Source organism: Rhodamnia argentea, chromosome 8 (assembly GCF_020921035.1).
Source record: "Rhodamnia argentea isolate NSW1041297 chromosome 8, ASM2092103v1, whole genome shotgun sequence".
Classification (NCBI taxonomy): domain Eukaryota; kingdom Viridiplantae; phylum Streptophyta; class Magnoliopsida; order Myrtales; family Myrtaceae; genus Rhodamnia; species Rhodamnia argentea.
Window position 1 is genome coordinate 17,419,110 of NC_063157.1, and position 19,017 is coordinate 17,438,126.

Consider the following 19,017-nt stretch of genomic DNA (forward strand, 5'->3'; position numbering starts at 1 on the left):
CCTCTAGATATTGGTCTCAAGTGCTAGGGTACAGGGTCAAGGGGTCGGGTCTTGGTCCAACCGCCTCAAGGGACCGGGTCTAGCATATCCCAAGTTCATGTCTCTCAAAAAGAGCTTTTCGACAATAAGTATCTGCAAATGACTCCGTCGTTTGAAAAGTACCCCAAAAACCATAAAATGGTGAACCATTTTCCCTGAAGATTAACTAATTTGACGACATTCTCCAACCACGTCTAATATCCTTAAACAAGCGTACCCAACCCTGATTAGTTCTTTCTAAGAAGCTGAAGTGATATGATGAAGAGGAAGGAAAAAGCTGAATAAATTTATAATTATCCGATTTGAAAAGTTTATCCACTTGAGTCCAAAATTAACTGAATCATGAGTTTCTTAAAGGAATCCATGTTATGAAAGTAATAAGTGAAGATTTAGTCAAGTTTATCAGGGTAACAAATATATATTCAGAAAAAGGTGGACATAGGTTACTGCATGACACACAATCTACTACAACAAATCTCAAGTACGGTGCTTTGCAACAGACAATCGTAATGGATGATGGCATTCCTTAGTTTACAAAACTCAGACCTAAGCAGAGATCTGGCCATTCAACGGCAATGCTTCTTTCACTCTTTGACGGGCAAGCACGTATTGGGTACTGCTGAAGTAGACCTTTTAGCACACCACCACAATTCCTCAAGAAAGACTGTTGGACCCACACAGACAATAGAGTTGATGTTTCTGATCAGTCCTAGAGTTGCGAAAACTTTAACTCCCCGAGTACCCGGAATATTGTTGCGCTGTAGTACCGCAACTGCAGCAGTTCAATCTATACAGTGGCTAAAGGTCTGTCCAGCAGCAAGAAAGATTAATTTCCAACAGAGTAACAATTGTTCGTTACTACAAAATAGAACCAGCAAAAAGATACTAAAAAATGATATTAACGACTAATTCAGTCAGCAAAAATGGTTACGGCAATGGATCAAGTGCTGTAAGTGTCCTTTGTTTATAGATAAGGAAACTGAGAAGGGTCCTCACATAGGACTTGATAGTGTCGAAATTGATCCCAAATCTGATTTAGCAGGTCAGTTCGTTTCTTCTAAGAGAATGGAAACACTTTCGAAATCCCTCTGGAATATCTATGGAACATTTCTTTGGGCGGGATCCTAATTTTTGAAGCCAGAAGAAGAATAAGGGGAAGGACATTTGGGTTCCTTAAAATGACTTGCAAGTCTCTGTATGTAGAACCATTGTCATTAGTGCCTCCACGAAATATATAGGGGTTCTTCTTCATCCTCAGATTATAGGAAGAACAGTAGGTTTACCCAAAAAGCAAGATAATACTGTTGATTGTAACTCTTCAGTGGATGAATATGGCAATGGTGGATGACGATGCGATTCTTTTAGATAATGCTTTCACTGTGCTTAACTCGAGTGATATTGACCCTGTCGAACAAGGTTGATAAGCAGGATGCTCTTCCTGCTGTCAATTGATGCTGATGAAATGCCGAAAAGTGTTGTGAATGCAGACAAGATCAAGGAAGACAGCCACAGTTGGTAAGAATGGCACTCCCAAAGGGTTAAGTCCATCCACCTCCACACCTTTTTTAATGGCAAATTTTCTGAATGCAATATTAGAGGCTTTCCAAGCCCCATAAGTGGAGGGAGGAACAGAAATTGGTCCTCTTTTGCAGATAAAGTCATTATTTGAGGAGGTCAACCTGAACCTTGTCACTTCTCTCTTTTTCACATAGATTGCAAATGGTGCATAACTATAAGTTACATATGCTGGGTAGAATTCTTTGCATGATTTTGCAGTAGCAGTCATTACCCAAGAAACATTGGTTAGCGGCCAGAGGTTACAATGTGATAAAAGAATCCAGCAATGTGAAGAAACTCCTGGCTTGTTTGGTCACTCTTTATTTGGAACCTTCTTTACTAAGATGAACAATAGGAGTGATGGACATGTGAAGAGGAAACTTGAAATGGCTCTTACTTCTGGTGATTGGTTTTTCTTATTTCCTGCATCATAGTTCATGTTGCATCCCACTTATTGCCTGAAATGGTTTCTCATAGGAAGCCTTTTAGATACTTCCAATTTCTCGAGAAATAGTCCTGATTTTCTTGCTGCTGTGAAGGAATCTTGGAATCAACCTATTGGATATGCTATGTTGCAATTGCTCAACCTTGTACTGGACATCCTACTTTGCAATTGTTATATAGGTGCTTAAGGAATTCAATCAGAAGCATTGCATTGCATTTCCTAGAAAGTGTAGACTTAAGAAGACCAACAGTTGTCTTTGCAGCTATCAAATTCAGTTCATTCTCCTGATTCCCCTATTCTTGAGTCAGAAAAGAAAATTAAAACAGAATTGAATCAGTTTAAACAAGTAGAGGAGGTGTTTTATAAACTGAAGGGATAGATACTTGGCTTAAGCTTGGTGACCTCAATTTCTTGACAAAGTTGTCAAGGCTAGTAAGAATATTTTGCATGGACTCACTACTTTCATGTGGTTACCTCAAATGATGAAATTGTCCATGAAGCAGTATCTTTCTATCGGGATTTATGTGGTAAAAAGGGCTCTGTATATACTGGAAGGTCTATTTCCCATCTGCCATCTATTTGTAGTTTTCAACTTGATAAAGCTCCTTATGATCATATGGTTTCTCCAATAACAAGAGATGAAAGAAAGACTAACGTAAGGGGCATGAATGAAGGAAAGACGCTTGGTGTGATGGTTATACAGCTCACACTTCTTTAAGGTAGCTTGGTCCATTGATGGTGAAGATTTTGTGAATGCTATCCAAGAGTTCTTTAGGTCTGGCATACTGCTTGCTGCCAATGATACTACTGTCGTTGCTTCAGTCCTTAAGACTCCTAATACTTCCAAAATGAGTGACTTCAGGCCTGTTTCCTGCTCTAATGTCATTCAATGCATCACAACAATGTCACCCAATACGCTGAAGAAAACTCTGCCTGGTTTTGTTCATTTTAGTAAGAAATACTGTTGGAAACATTCTATTAGTTCATGAACTTGTTCAAAGTCATCATCTACAACAAACTTCTTCAAGGTTTTCTAGAAAGTGGATCTCATGAAGGCCTTTGATAGCATGGACTGGGAACTTACATTGAACTTTCTTAGTGCCATTAATGCCACTGAAGCTTTTATTGCTTGGATTGTAGCTTGCATGTTTTCACTCAGCTTTTCTGTGATGATTAATGGAAGTCTTGAAGGTTTTTCGAGAGGAAAAGGACATAAGACAGAGAGATCCTTTGTCTCGTTATGTCTTGTTTTCTTTATTAATGTCTTATCTGATAAGCATGGTACACCTTCACCCTCTTTGTCAGAAAGTTAAACTCACTCATTTGGCTTTTGCAAACGATATTCTGATCTTCACAAAAGAAGGTCTGAGGACCTTACAGAAATCTAGTGGATGTGCACAAATTCGAAAACTCCAAGTAGATCCCCAAAAACATGTAAAAACGGAACAAAGGTTGATGAGAGTCCGACATTTTTAACTGCTGGAATTTCAGAAAGATAAATTGCAACTGTTGCTTCAGCTCAGTGGAATTAGAAAGGGAAGCTTCCAATTCAGCTAGGTATCTTGATTAGCTCTCCTTCCTGTCTCTCAAAGATTGTCAGGCTCTAAGCAATAGAATCACGATCAGAATAAGCAGCTGGACTTGTGAAAGACTCACTTATGCCGGGAGATTGAAATTGGTTAAATCTGTCATTCAGAGTATTGTGAGCTATTCAAATAATATTCTCATCCTTCGAAAGAAAGTAATGCAAATGATTGAACAACAGTGCAGTGCTTTTCTTTGGCATGGCTCTCATCCGATTACTATGGGAGCTAAGTTTGAATGGGAGGATGTTTGTCTTTCAAAGAGAAAGGGTGGTCTAGGTGTCAAGAATCTATCTCGCTGGAACTTTACTTGCATTACAAAGTTTCTATGGTTGAGTCAATACTTAGAGGCTGAAAGATGACAACTTATGGGTTGTCAAAAGTATCTTCTACTTATTAATATGCTAGGGACAAACTCTAGTGAAGATCACTGGAGATAGTTCTTCTAACTTTTTCAGTTTGAACCTGAATGCTGTGGTTTCAGCTATAATCAAAGATGATACTTGGCACTGGCCTATAATAAGAAGTCAAAACAGGTTGAGTATTCAGAATGAGGTGACTGATTCGGAATGAGGTGACTGCATTAAGTATTTAGCACACGAAACTCAAAAATAGATCACAGAGTCGTAGTACTCAAGTAAGATTTCTTTCACTTAACTACAATTTCTCTTTCGCAAGGGAATGAAATTTATATCCTTGGTGATGTAAATTTGTAAAATAAAGTGAGTACCCATTCTTTTGCTTCAAGTTTAAATGTAAGGAAATACCGTTCCAAATTCATCGGCAATTTTTTCTTTTACAATGACATTATTGACTGGAAATTTAATGCATGTATTCTATAAAATAGGGGGAGTGGTTTTAAATAAAAACCCGTTCATATGTTAAGTCAACGTGACGATTCTTCGATAAAATTCATGTACCACCTTAGGTCTTTGCTTTTTGTCCTTTTATGTTCTCATATGTATCTTTGGAGATGATTCTGTACTACAATTCGGCATTACGCACCTCATTTTCTAGAATCAGTTCATGTGGTCACTGTTATAGCCCAAGATATTAAGTTTTGAAGTGGACAGAATGTGTAAGAGTAAAAAGAAATGTTTTCCTCACAACACAAACTGTTAAACTTACACTTTTTTACCGAGGAAAGCCCATGTGAAGCATCAAAAGTGCACTAGTTCTACTATAAATTCAGGAGATATAATGACTACTTTCTCAGGTACATGACATGTGGAGCATCAACAAGTGCAATAGTTCTACTCTATATTCAGGAGATCTAGAGATGACTTTCTCAGGTACATGACATTGGCTCCAGTGAGCCAGTGCTAAAGCAAGTACCAATTCTTAGGCATCACATGTACAAAAAGCTAAAAGGTATCTAAAGGAAGGAGCAAACATAATTCAGGTTTAGTTTCCACACACGGGTGGTGTAGAATTGATGTACAAGCAAATCTTATTTTTGGTAATAATTGCAGAGTGAACTTAAGTATGGTTACTTGTATGGTGGCAAAATCTAAATTAGGAAAATTTCAAAGTTGAACTATCAAATATAGAGTATCAAAATTTAAAGTTCTTAGCATTTTTTTAAAAATTTGTGTTGCTGCTGTAATACCTGAGGAAATATATTTACCATGGTAATTGAACTCTTTTAGCACAAAAATCCAGTATCTTCCAATTTCAAAATTAAAAAATAAAAAAAAAAAAAAAAATTGAAGTCTTCTTTCACATTAGAAATATTTTGAACCACAAAGTACTTTTAGAATGTATATCCTCAACTCTTCTCTGTTACTTAGGCAATAAACTTTCATAAAAGTCTAAAGACAATAATAGGATTAATGATGCCAATAAGATTAGATGCTCAATAACGAAACATTAGTTGTTTAACAATCGAATGTGAATGAATTGTTCATTCAAGGCATTACCTTCGTATCGGCATTTTGGCAATATAAAAAAAAAAAGATCAACATAATCACCGATATAAAAAGCGCAAGTATAAAAAATTGAAAATTGCACTTCGCTGTATTTACAAATAATTTATTTGTTAAGGCAATTTTTTTTAAATAATATGCTTTCAAATACATATAAAGATTGACTAAATTGTTATTGAATAGATAGACACATGTTACAGAAAAGAAGAGATCTGAATGATTTTCGTGCAGTGAAAGACTAAAAATTACCAATGGTCTGCCTGTTTACCCAAAAAATAAAAATAAAAAAATAGTATCTTAATTAATATGCTGAAAATGACTATGATCAACAAAAAGAGGTTAAAAAGTGTGGCTAACCGGGCCCAATTGTGGATGAGTTTGTACATCATCAGTGTGTGGGCCCAAATTATGATCTACAAATTTGGTATATCTCATGGGAGAAGCAGAATTGTATACTAGAAACACAGTATACCTGGATTTGAATGTTAAAACTATTCCAACTCAAAGGCCTCCTCCGAATCTGACAGAGGCAAGAGGATGCAATTTCCAAGCATATGTCCATTCAAGCACACATAGAAGTCAGTTGAGTCCGAATAAGCACCTAGCCTACAGCTGGCACTCTGAGGTATCATTTTTGCTGCCCGCATGCTCCATAGCTTAGCTTTGCAATAAGGACACAACTCTGTTGGGTGAAGCTGGGCTCCCCTCTGAATCAACATTCTCTTAGCCATTGACATTGAGAATGACTTGAAAACCCCACGAAAAAATCCCACATCCCCCTCGTCCCCTTGGTCAAGATGTTCACAAGGATCAGACACATAGAGAACATCATTTTTGCACTGTGGCATTAGAAAGCTTTTCCCCGACGTCCTAGAGAACCGGGTACGGTAAACAAAGTGACCAGGCACTTGGACATTGTCAAAGAGGCCATCCTTACTGCACCCTGAACAGTAGATTAGCAGCTTTGCCAATGCTCTCCAGTTCCCATCAATACTGTGGCTACCACTAGATTGCAAATCGAGCATCATTTTAGGAGCTCTCGTTCGACAAAATTCCTTCCATAACACTCTTTTAGCAATATCATCAAACCACTTGCACACAAGAGACAGGGTGGCAATTGCTTTAGGATTCCAATTCATCTGTTGGAATACTAAGAAAATCACATCCTCGCTTAGATGTCCTTTCGTGCACTGACAACTGGACGAGTGTATGCAGCGATATTGCTTTGCCAGAATCATCTTGTCGACCTAATAATTGAAGAAAGAAAGACTCTTTATTCTAATTATACCCCAAAAATTTGAACATATTCGTCCTACAGACTGACATAGTAACCCGCAACAAGGACACAATAACAACCGCAATGCATTCACCACGTAGCAGATCAAAATTTCAGGCGTTCCCAAGTGAGCTCATGAAAGGAACTCGACAACAGTGGACACAATCTACTCCAAATTCCCAGATTTAACCTAAAACAGCTCAAACTGTCAAACTCTGCAGATGCGACTAACCCGATTCACTCAGATAGGAAATGAGATGACAAAGTCGTTTACCTTCGCCCCCCGGGGCTGCGAGATCGGTGAGATTAGGTTTTGCAAGCTTGAACAAACGACTTCGAAATCTGGGGACGGAATCGGAGCAGAGAGGCGGAGCAGAGGCAGAGGATGTCCGGATCGTGCGAAAGGGGAGAAGCGAAACGCGACATGGGAGACCAAGTGAAGAAGATAAAACCCAGATTACAAGGGCGCGCTTCGTCTGGGCATCACATGGCGGATTAAGCCTTGCGGGAATCTGCAAGATTCGCACAATTTCAAACAAGAAAAGATGATGGGTGGTTTCGCCTCGGGAAGAAGAACTAGAAGTTTGCAGGAGACGGAATCGACAAAACTGCGCAAGAAGGGGAGTCAAATCAGCTGCAGCAGATGGTCTCGATTTCTCACCCAGGAAAATGAGCAAGCGATCCCCTACTGAGTCGACTCGGTTTTCCTTTTGTTTGGGCGACTCGTTTGAAGTGTTATCATTTTCTTTTGGTCGGACTTTGAAGTGTTGCTTTGAAGGGGACAAAAAGCATTAATGAAATATGCCCATCTGATAGATTTTTAATTCATCGTAGATCGGGACTTTGTGGATTATTATATACATATAAACAAAGATATGTATTATAATAGAGGAAAATCAATGGAAAGTTTTTGAAAATGCCCGAAATGTCTTAATAAATTTTGACATTCGAAAAGACCACGACACCAATAATAGCAACTAAGCTCATCACGTTAAGTAGGGTTGATCATGTAAATCCAATGATGTCGTTGGGCTCGATTAATTATTTTCTTTTTTCAAATCTTAATTTATTGTTTTCTCTTTTTCTTCCTTTTTTTGGATCCTTCTTGTTTAAGGTAAGCACAAACATACAAATTTTTTCTTTTTTAACCAGTGAAGAGGCACCACTTGAACCATACAAATTTCATGCTGCAGAATTGAACAAAAATTCGTGATTTTTTTTCAAGAGAACAAAGTGTCGATTTCGATAATTTTTTTTTTTTGGTCAAAATTTTCGATAAATTTATCCCCTTAATTTTTGGGTCGATGATGGAGTAGGAATAAGCCATTCCAATTCCAACGACTAATGACACTGACAAACACGATTGATATCTTTCTACTCTGTTTTGTATTTTTGGCCCACCGCCTCGCGTGATGAACCATATCAACGCATCAACCTCAATAGGAGAATGGCACGTGCAATGCACGTGGCCACGAGCTAGTCTACGAAAAATACCCGTTCCTCCTCCTCCTCCTCCTCCTCCTCCTCGTGGGCGCGCGCCGTCTTCTTCTTCCGCTACCTTTCAATGGGCTATTACAGGCGAGCTTCTTCGCATGCCCTAAAATCACTGAAATGCCGCTCTCTCTTGTCCAGGCTCTCTCCAGCTCCTGCCAAATTGGACTCGCTCTACCGCCTATCAGGTGGTGCCTTCTCCCCAGCTTCGGCTTCGGCTATGGCTTCTGTTCTCACTCTCGCTCGTACCTCAAGGAGAACGCCATTGACTTGAGCCAGTACCCTCCGGAAAGGATAAGGAATTTCTCCATAATCGCGCACGTCGACCATGGGAAGTCCACGCTCGCTGACCGGCTCTTGGAGCTCACGGGGGCTATCAAGAAAGGCCATGGTCAGCCTCAGTACCTCGACAAGTTGCAGGTGTTTTATTGCTTTACAGATTGGTTCTTTCCTGAGCTTGCGGGATTGTTCTCCTTCTCTGTCGAAGAGTTTAGCGGTCGAAGTTGTCTGTCAATGCTGAAAAGAAAGGAATTGAAAATAAGTAGCAGATATATCTGTATCTGTTTGCATTTCTTTTGGGTGGTAGAATTCGATGGAAACTGTCACCTATGATCGTTTCATCCATTGCTGTTAGGGACTAATTCACCCGCGTTTCCAATTGTTTTAGGTAGAGAGGGAAAGGGGAATAACGGTGAAAGCTCAGACGGCGACAATGTTTTATAATCACAACCTCAACGGCCTTAAAGCAGATGAGGGACACGAAACTCAAGCCTTCCTACTTAATCTTATTGACACACCCGGTCATGTCGATTTTAGCTATGAAGTGTCGAGATCGCTTGCTGCTTGCCAGGGTGCCCTTTTGGTTGTGGATGCTGCTCAAGGAGTTCAGGCACAAACTGTTGCTAATTTTTATCTTGCGTTTGAGTCTGGCCTCTCGATAATACCTGTAATAAACAAAATAGACCAGCCGACTGCTGACCCTGAACGTGTTAAAGCCCAATTGATGTCAATGTTTGATCTTGATCCGAGTGATGCTCTTCTGACTTCTGCCAAGACTGGACAAGGTCTTGAGCAAGTGCTTCCAGCTGTCATACAGCGCATAGCTCCTCCTCCTGGGAAGAGTAATTCACCTTTGCGAATGCTTCTGTTGGATTCCTACTATGATGAGTATAAAGGAGTGATCTGCCATGTGGCTGTAGTTGATGGTGCTGTGCGGAAGGGGGATAAAATTTCCTCGGCTGCAACTGCTCAGTCTTATGAAGTATTGGATATCGGCGTTATGCATCCTGAACTCACCCCTACTGGAGTCCTTTTAACTGGACAGGTGGGTTATATTGTTAGTGGAATGCGGTCAACCAAAGAAGCACGGATAGGAGACACTCTGTATCAAAGCCGAAACACTGTGGAGCCCCTTCCAGGTAGATCTCTTTGGCTTTAAATTGCAACAGCTTCATATCTTTACTTTTATTTTTATTTTTTTTATTCTAGAGAGCCATGCCAGCATCCATTGAAGTCTTAGATTCTACCCGTTCCACACTGCGCTTGTTTTTGTCAGAATCTTTTTCCATGGCTCTTATGTGGTCATGGAACATGGCCTATGTTATGGTCTTGGAAAGAAGATTAGAACCTTTCTCGTGCTTTGCTATAATGCTGCAGTACTCACTGTATCTAGGTCGAATGCAACATCTTAATATGCATTCAAGTAGACTGTTATGGTCCTTGACTCTGGGAGAATTTATTCGTTAGAGAATATTGCTTAATTGGATTACATATATGAACATGAATGGTCTGGTAATTGCATGATGCGTTGCCATGCCGTGCTTGTCGAAGAGAAGATATATATTTTGGAGAACTGAGGCTGTAATGTGTACTAGAAGTATATGTATAGAGCTTCGGTGGAATTTTCATCTATTTAAAATTTTCTATATCTTGTCTTTGAATATCAAGGTTTCTATTTGGGGCTTTGTTTCAAAATGAATGATTAGACTGCTAAATCCATCAGTTGTGAACTTGAGATCACAATTTGATTTCATGATTAGACTGCTAAATCCATTAGTTGTGAGCTTGAGATCACAATTTGAACTTTGTTATGTATCTGTCTTCATTGTTGGGATTGTAAAGAAAATTGTATGAAAGCTTTTGCACTCCTTTGTCCCAGGGACAGACAATCTTTTGAAAACCAGACCAAACTGGCTAGTTTACCAGTTTGGCAGGAAATTGGCTTGAGGTTGTTGTCACTTGGGCTTTGAATCAACTATGGTTGAAAGTCAGAATGAACCCACATCGACAGGGTCAAAATGGGGCAGTTTAACTGGGTCAAGAATCTGTTTGAATAGTTTCTGTTGAGATTGGATAAAATGTAGTGATGGCTACATATCTGATTTGAACCAAGGATTTACTGCTTTGGGTTACTCCAACATGCCAGCTAGGCTTGTTTTGCCTCCTCAATTTCAGTAAATTGTTTTTAAAATATTTGATGTAGAACACCTATTATATAAGAGAATGCTTCTGTGAAGATTTAAACACCAGAACCCATAAGTTGGTTGGATGTCTATGATCCGGCATTGAGCCACCCGTTTCCATGTATTGTTGAATTGAGAGGATTATTGGGAAAAAGTCCAAATCACTTATCAGCGAGGTAGTTAAAATCACATTTTCAATTATGCTTGGATGGCCTGTCTACAAATCTGATGGTAGTTGGAATCTTAAAATTGTAGGATTTTATAAGGGTGCAAACTTTAATTGAGAAACATTTCAATCTGGTAAAGATGATCTTTAAAGCTGTATTTCACTTGGTTTTTCGAAGAACCATTAGATGGACATCATCTTTTAGGTGTGTGAGATTTTGTGGGACCATTGCCAACTGTTCTAAAAGCTTAAGCTATTGGATGGAGGCGTTTTTTTAATATTTAATTACTCTAGCACTTCCCCTCACGTTTAGTTTGGTCTTTTTGCATAGTGCTAGGTGTGAAAATATTTAATTGGGAGGCAAATCGGGCCTGGAAACTATTCTAAAAGCTTAAGCTGTTAGATGAAAGTGTGATTTAATATTTAATTACTGTAACAAGGTGAGAAACCCTAGGCTAAAGTTTTGAGTTCCTGTCTAGTAGAACATTTTTGCTCTCTAAACAGAGAAGTGAACATCACTAGGAAAGCTCTTCAATTTACTTTCCTTTTATTAAACTGATATTATGAAAAAACCCAAATTGCTTGAGGGGGTTGTCTATTTGTTATTTATCTGTGAAAAAGTCAGTATACCCCAGACTTACCGTTGTTTTGATATAGAATGCCCATTTCACATCACCTACCTCACAAATAGAATCAATCAAAACTTACCTCAAAATTTCATCTAGATGAAATATTAAAACTTGAATTTGAGTATTTGACAAAGTTTTTCATGTCTTAGATGTAAATGGCCATTTTCATCTAATGGTAGTTTTAGGTGAATTTTGCATTAAAAGCATGTGATATTCTGTGAATTTTATTATGTGGCATTAGTTTAGGCAGTGTCTTAATTATTTTGAAAGTAAGATGGTGATGGAGGATTGGGCCTTTATAGAGGTATATAATTTGTAACTTCCGCGAATTATTTTGTGGTATGTGTTTCCAATGAACTGGTCGCTTGAGCATTTTTAACCACTGATCCAGTAGTGAAAACATCCATGAGTAGGAGTTTGGTGCAGAAATGAAGCACATGTTTCTATAGACTAATTTCTCAAAATAACGGTTGCATTGCATTGTTTCCCCTTGTATAAACTTTAATCAGTTAAGTAAATGTGGAATAATCTTTCTTCTAGTGTAACGGGCTCTGTATTAAGGAATGTGAATGAAGCTGATACCGTTATGTGGACTACATATTCTTCTCTGCTTACTGAAAGCATTGGATTCAGCTTGGTGGCTTACTTGTAATTGGTCTATTGCTTTCCTTATCAATAGATAGTCCTGTTTCATGCTCTAATCCGACTTTGTTTGGATTTAGAGTTGCATATCCTTGCAGTTTGCCTTTATTAACGGTTCCAGTGGGTCCTAAATTCAGGTTTCAAGCCTGCCAAGCACATGGTATTCTCTGGTCTTTATCCAGCTGATGGTTCCGACTTTGAGGCACTTAATCATGCAATAGAAAGGCTTACATGCAACGATGCCAGCGTCTCAATTAGCAAAGAGAGTAGTACGGCCCTTGGCCTTGGTTTCAGGTATTGAATCAACTCCTACACGAGAACATCTTCTTCTGATTGCCAATGAAGCAGATCAGTTCTACTTTTACTTGATGTTATTGGTTCCAATCCATCGGGAGTATCGACGATGATTCTTTGTTTTTCTTCCAGGTGTGGTTTCCTAGGTTTGCTTCACATGGATGTTTTTCATCAGCGGCTTGAACAGGTATTCTGCCTTGCTGTTTGTTGTTTTATGCTTAAGGTAAACTTGGCAATTTATTACAGTAAACTTGCTGGAAAAAAATGTAAACTTTGTACTTTAGCGAGGTCTGTGAAGTTCATCTCTTGTTGGGTCAATATGGTGCCTCTTTGTTCATGGAGGAGCCCGAACATGTTCACCTATAGTCAAATGGGCTGATGAGAAAATGCTTCCAAGAATGTTTTGGTCAAAGTATCAGGGATGCATTGCTTGCAAATGGAATTCAGCATTGGTGGATTTAAAAGCAATCATTTCATGAAAATAGCCTGGGTTCTTGATGCCCCAAGAAGCTTGTAAACCAAGCACAAGCATGATGCTTCTTGTGCACTTGATAATTAGAGCGGTTAATCATCTTATATTGTGCGAAAGTGGGCTTTTTAAGCGCGCTACACTCATCACTATTCAAGTGGCGTATTTTCTTTGTTTAATCCACTCCTTCTTTTCTGTCAATAGATGTTTTGCATTCATGTTTGCGAAAAATTCATGTCACTTTGTTTATTGCTAAAATAACCTATATCCTATCCGGCATGATAAAAATTAATCTTTATTATTGAAAATATTCCATATCTCGTCATTTTCAAGTTAGTTCTGTTTTTATTGTGCTGATAAATATCTCTCGTGTCATGTCGTTTTCTCAGTACCTATCAGAAAATTTTCCAGTTGGCACCGATCCACTCTTGTTCATGATGTTGTTTTCCCTTTTGCACCGTTCCATTCTTGTTCATATCCTCAATCATGTATTTCATGGTCATAAGTTCAGATAACTTCTCTTTTTTCCCTTCATTCTTCATTAAAACACTTAATAATTAGCCGGATGTCAATTTCTTTTTCCAGTTGTGTTCCTCTCCATTTTGCTGTTAACATTTCTTGTTAAAAGGGAAATTGTTTATTATGTGTCATGTGCCCTAACTAAATTCAATTATTGGAGGCTAGAATAAACTTAGGAAACAAAACATATGATTTCCTCCGCATCACTCGAGAACTTCAATAAATTGACTTTTCTTTTCGTCCCATAAGGTTGTAGACAACAAAATTGAGTCTTTACTGAATCGTAAGTTTGTAAATTTCTTAGATAGGCCATGCCACTTGAAGTTAAATCGATAACTAAGACCTGATGAATATGAATTTTTCTTTTTAAAACTGAAACACAAACTAAATCTCCTGTTTTTAGAAAGGAAACTAAATAAACTCGAAGAATGATACTTCTTGTTTAAAAAACAGAAAGATCATTTCATATCTAATAACGGTGTGCAGCGGTCATTAATTCCTCAGAAGCAATTGAGTCATCTGGTTGGTACAAATCGTCTGTTATAGAGTTCTCTGGGTCAATGCAATCGAGCAAGCACTATCTTAGCTGCAATAGGTAGAATGCAACATTTACACAAGTAAGTATAGATATCCTTATGGCATTTAAAACAAAAAATACAGATACTCTATGATTTCTGCAAGTCAAATGGTTTGACATGCAAATCCTTGTATGGATAGTTAAACACTATGTCTCCCTTTCAAGAATACACAATCACAATTAACGTATCACACTGTGGTGACTTATTTTTCTCTTCTTTGTTATTAATGATAGTTACCAAATACTGGTGTGTATTTTACGATGGAACTACATTAGATACACTGCCAGTGGATAGGTTTAGATGGAGACGGTTGTGATTGGAATGTAATGCTGGGATCAGATATGATTATCGTTGATTTGACACTAGATGTGTCACTAGGAAAAGACTACAGTGGAATTCCAGATTTTCATTAGTAGTTGATAGAATAGGAGTAAAAAATGGGCAGCCCGGTGCATGAAGCTCTTGCGGTGCGTGGTTGTGGGGAAGTGTCAGACCACTTGGGGTCCAAATGTGCAGCCTTACCATGCAATTATTGCAAGAGGCTGTTTCCATAATTTGATACCGTGATCTCCAGTTCACATGGTGACAAATTTAACAGTGCGCCAAGGCTCCCCTTCAGTTGATGGAATAGGAGTGCTTAAAAATTACTTTTTATCTGCACCAATGCCTGGCATTTAATAATGCTTCGGTTAATTTGGTGACTCTGTCATGCTGTTCAATGGCTCTATGATTATAGTGGGAATCATTCGAGGTCAATCAACCTTTGTTCTTATCAAAGTGAATTTATTATTTCTCCTTTTTCATGTCATTTCAGGAGCATGGAGCTCATGTCATTTCAACTGTTCCAACTGTGCCATATATTTTCGAGTATTCCGATGGAAGGTATAAGACTATATACCTCTTTCTGTGTGTTTTTGCATTTGATAAGACTACAATTTATTGTGCCTCTTTCTGTTGTATGTTTCTTTTTGCATGTAGTTAACTTTTTGGTCAACTCGCCTCTCTCTCTCCCTCTCTCTCTCTCTCTAGCAAATTAGAAGTTCAGAATCCTGCCTTGTTGCCGTCAAATCCCAAAAGTCGGGTGACAGCCTGCTGGGAACCTACAGTTAAAGCTACCATTATTATTCCTAGTGAGTAAGCTCTCATACTTCCCTTCAAGCATAATCAGTAGTTCTTTCAACATTGGGAAGTGCATAATCATTTGTACTTTTGATTTTTATCTGCTATCTGCCTGAAGGTATGTTGGATCTGTTATCACACTTTGCTCCGAGAGGAGAGGTCAGCAGCTGGAATACTCATTCATTGACAGGTAAGTAGTGTACCTAACCATTGCCTTTTGGCTGGATCACAAGGTAGAAGAAAGCTCTTCGTTGTAACATTATCCTAATCTGTCGTTTAAATTGCTGTGCGGCTGTGTGTGCTGAACTATTTGGGTTAAGTGCAAAAATTGAACCTAAACAATAGAATTTTTCTGTTCCACAGATTAAAAAACCATTCTCCTTAGAGAAATCTACACTGATTGACCTATAATACCGTGACCTTTTAATTTGGACTTCAAGGGGAAATTAGTGATAGCTTGGAGAATGATCTTCTGTGTAACTTTGAATTTCCATGTGCATGCATTGATCTGACAGTATGAGCAAATTTTTCCACCTCTCTCTCATGCTGGTATGCTATTTTCAGTTCACACCGTCTCCTTTTTGGGGAAGGGGCGGAATCACTAAAATATGTTGTGTATGGCCTGTTTTTAGCACTATTCACTCTTTCTGTTCTTGTTTTGTCTCACTTTTGCATGAGATTGATCTTTTTGAGTTCGACATATGCAGCCAACGGGTCTTAATGAAGTACCGCTTACCTTTGAGAGAGATTGTTGTTGACTTTTATAATGAACTCAAGAGTTTGACATCTGGATATGCTTCATTTGACTACGAGGATGCAGAGTAAGTGAAATCTCTTGGTGTGTTTGGTTCTATTACATGAATGGTTGAACTTGTGAGGATCATGATTTCGAATATTCTGCAGAGTTTTATTCTGTTAATGTTAACTAACATAATAGAAGTGGTGTGATGAACCCATTGGCTCTCTTTTGGTGCTTGGTTGTTGTCGATTTTAACCTTGTTAGTGACTTTTGAAAGACCTGCAGCATGTAGCACAATTACTCCGTAGTGCACAGTGTTGCTTAACTGCTTTCCATCATAAAAGGAACATATGTCTAGATTGTGCGCTTTAGGGTTAAAATACTAAAGATATATTAGCTGAAGGAAAAGGTCAAGTACTGGAGCCTTGAATATGTGTATCACTTTGAGGGTTTGACCTGTTTGATGGGTTTGGTCAGCTATCAGCAATCCGATTTAGTGAAGCTCGATATTCTCTTGAATGGACAAACTGTTGATGCCATGGCAACAATAGTTCATACCTTGAAGGCACAGCGCGTTGGCCGTGAATTGGTCGAGAAGCTGAAGAAATTTATAGACAGGTATATGATTTAGTTTTCTTGATGTGCTTTCTATTTTATTTCAGTCTCTAATTATCTCAGTTTTGTTCAGACAAATGTTTGAGATAATCATACAAGCCGCGATTGGATCAAAGGTCGTTGCGAGGGAGACGTAAGTACTGAAATCTCTTATTACTTGTGATAGTAATGGCCTCCCAACCAGAGGGACTAACCTATGTATGTGAAATGGGCTTCCAATGAGTAAAATGATATGTGCTTCATTATACTTAATTGTTGCCTTTGTCCACGTAATGTGACCAGAAAAATAGTTTGCCCCTGTAAGGAGCTTTCCACAATTTTACTGGTGAGAACCATGTTTACATTTTGAAGAACATTGAAACTTGCCCCACTGTAAGCACATATAATAGGGGGTCCAATAGTTGACAACAATTAATAAAAACCAAAAGAGACCCAAAAAGTAATGCCGGGAGAAGAGCTTCAAGCTGTCAAATGCAAAACAAAAAACGCTATTATTTTTGCGACTCCATGTTCTTCATACCAGGTACGCATTATTGTATTAACCGTAAAGCTCTCTTTTATTGTTAGCTCACTTTGATGAATGAGCAGAGAAGCTTCAAATCCCTTATTGACTATGAGATGCTTTAATGTTCAATCCCACTTGCCCCTTCTCAGGATTCTTGACATGTGTGGACAGTAATGCAATTGTCCAATTTTTTGTTGTGTTTGACTCTGAGGTGGCTTTTTCACGTGAATGATAACTTCTTGGGGGATTGTGTTGGATGGTTAAAGTTTGTTGTGTCTCAGTTGGGAAATTTTGTACTTGGAATTAGAAACATGAATTTGATTTCTTTTCAGTTGGTAATGCAATCCTGGGAGTTCAAATTATCTCTTGATACATGCATTCATAATGTCACTTTTTAGAATGTAAATAATGATTTCTACATTACTTGGTTGGAGGAAAGTGCATTCGAAAACCATAGCGATTGGTATTACCATTCTAATATGTCTAATTTTCAGATAGTAATTATGCAGACACACTATAGTTTTGCTGTTACGGTAGATAAATTATGCATCAAACGCATAAAGTAAAATTTTTGTACTTTGGCCTCGCTAAGATTTTATCGCCGGTCTGTCCCTGCCCTGCCTCCAGCTAAAGCTGTCTGAATTTTCTAGCTCTTACCAAGTTTGATGTCGCATGTAGTTAAAAGGCCTTGTTCTTGAGTGGTCATGTGTTTGCGTATAGGATATCTGCCATGAGAAAGAATGTTCTTGCCAAGTGCTATGGTGGCGATGTTACGCGGAAGAGAAAGCTTTTGGAGAAGCAAAAGGAAGGAAAGAAGAGAATGAAACGTGTTGGTTCTGTGGATATTCCTCAAGAGGCCTTCAATGAAATCTTGAAGGTGACGTAGAGAACCATTGAAGTTATCTAGAGGTAGCAGCTCACTTGCTGTGCTAATGCTCCCAATCAATATGCATTAATATTTCTGTTCTCCACTGAAAGGTTTTGGGCTCTTGTGACAAATTTACCATGTTTGATGTAGCGAACTGCTTTCAGTCTTTGGTCGCCACTGTGTGAACACTAGTTTGTGGGATTCTGGCATGGAGAAAACAAAATGCATGCAATTTCAACAGCTTCTCTGAGATGGAAACTGACGAGGCAAGTCTGATGTTTGCTGACAAACATTATTCCTGATATCTCGGAAGGTTTTAACATGACCTGGAAGGCGGCCACTTTTCTGTCCTTTGATTCTACTCCAAGTTCAATTTTTGACAGTCATCTCGTGGGTTTGGTCGGGCAGAGAACTGCAGAGTCAGGTCTTAAAGCACCACCTCTGAGGTGGACAGGCAATTTTGCTATTTAAGTCATTTCTCTCATTCTTGTATCAATTGTAATTGTGATTGGGAAGCATTTTGGGTTCTCTCTACCTCCGTGGGTGGGCAATGGTGAAGTCAATTTATTATTTATCCATTTACATAAATCTTTGTAATGTAGCAGAAATAGACTAACAGTATCTCTGATGTATCGTATTGTTTGGAATACAGTGATGGCCATCAAGAAGAAACGATGAATGTAATCAAATAACGATTCCTTATTTTACGAGACTTGTGCGCAGAATATTTTAATATGATACTTGTTAATGAGAATAAACTGTCACCTAGAGGTGATTTTCCCTAAAATATGGATAACAATTGCTTTAGAAGAAAATTCTATACAGGCTGCCTTCGCTATCTTCGATTTGGTGGTAATGTTGACATATTAAGGAGTGCCAAAAATGTGCGTCTACATGGCAGCTGTGTTGGCTCATTTACATTTACACACTAACAACTTTACTTCTTTTAAGGTTATTGCACGGTCATCGTGAAATGAAGCTATTAATTGCTTGACAAAACCCCGATGAGAACAGCTTGACCACTCTGAGTTGATGCTGGGTCCTTGAAACCTAAGGTTGTGTTTATTTGAGTGAACGTATTTTTGGGAATCGACTT

The 19,017-nt window shown here is 38.5% G+C and overlaps 2 protein-coding genes across 6 annotated transcripts; one reads left to right on the forward strand and one right to left on the reverse strand.

The window, feature by feature from the left end:
* Positions 1-405: 405 nt before the first annotated feature.
* On the reverse strand, positions 406-7,544 carry LOC115727945 (EID1-like F-box protein 2). 5 transcript variants are annotated; one of them, XM_048283823.1, is made up of 3 exons: positions 7,100-7,544; positions 6,022-6,796; positions 406-811 (listed from the first exon to the last, which is right to left on the reverse strand). In XM_048283823.1, exon 2 carries the CDS (start codon positions 6,785-6,787, stop codon positions 6,041-6,043), a length of 747 nt encoding a protein of 248 aa, XP_048139780.1. In that variant the 5' UTR covers positions 6,788-6,796; positions 7,100-7,544; the 3' UTR covers positions 406-811; positions 6,022-6,040. The 5 variants fall into 5 exon arrangements, with proteins under 5 accessions (XP_048139780.1, XP_048139777.1, XP_048139779.1 ...); XM_048283820.1 differs by having other exon boundaries at positions 406-845; XM_048283822.1 differs by having other exon boundaries at positions 406-826; positions 6,022-6,814; positions 6,969-7,544.
* Positions 7,545-8,276: 732 nt separating this feature from the next.
* LOC115727944 (translation factor GUF1 homolog, mitochondrial) lies at positions 8,277-18,629 on the forward strand. Its single transcript, XM_030658267.2, is given in 13 exon segments — positions 8,277-8,513; positions 8,516-8,736; positions 8,984-9,734; positions 12,353-12,509; positions 12,642-12,696; positions 14,890-14,957; positions 15,105-15,209; positions 15,313-15,384; positions 15,902-16,015; positions 16,411-16,551; positions 16,622-16,681; positions 17,774-17,962; positions 18,121-18,629. Coding segments are annotated over 12 exon segments (2,034 nt in total). The 5' UTR covers positions 8,277-8,389; the 3' UTR covers positions 17,940-17,962; positions 18,121-18,629.
* Positions 18,630-19,017: the final 388 nt, after the last annotated feature.

Bases quoted from the DNA above. Each gene is read 5' to 3' on its own strand.
- LOC115727945 (XM_048283823.1), bottom strand. From the start codon at position 6,787: ATGATTCTGGCAAAGCAATATCGCTGCATACACTCGTCCAGTTGTCAG.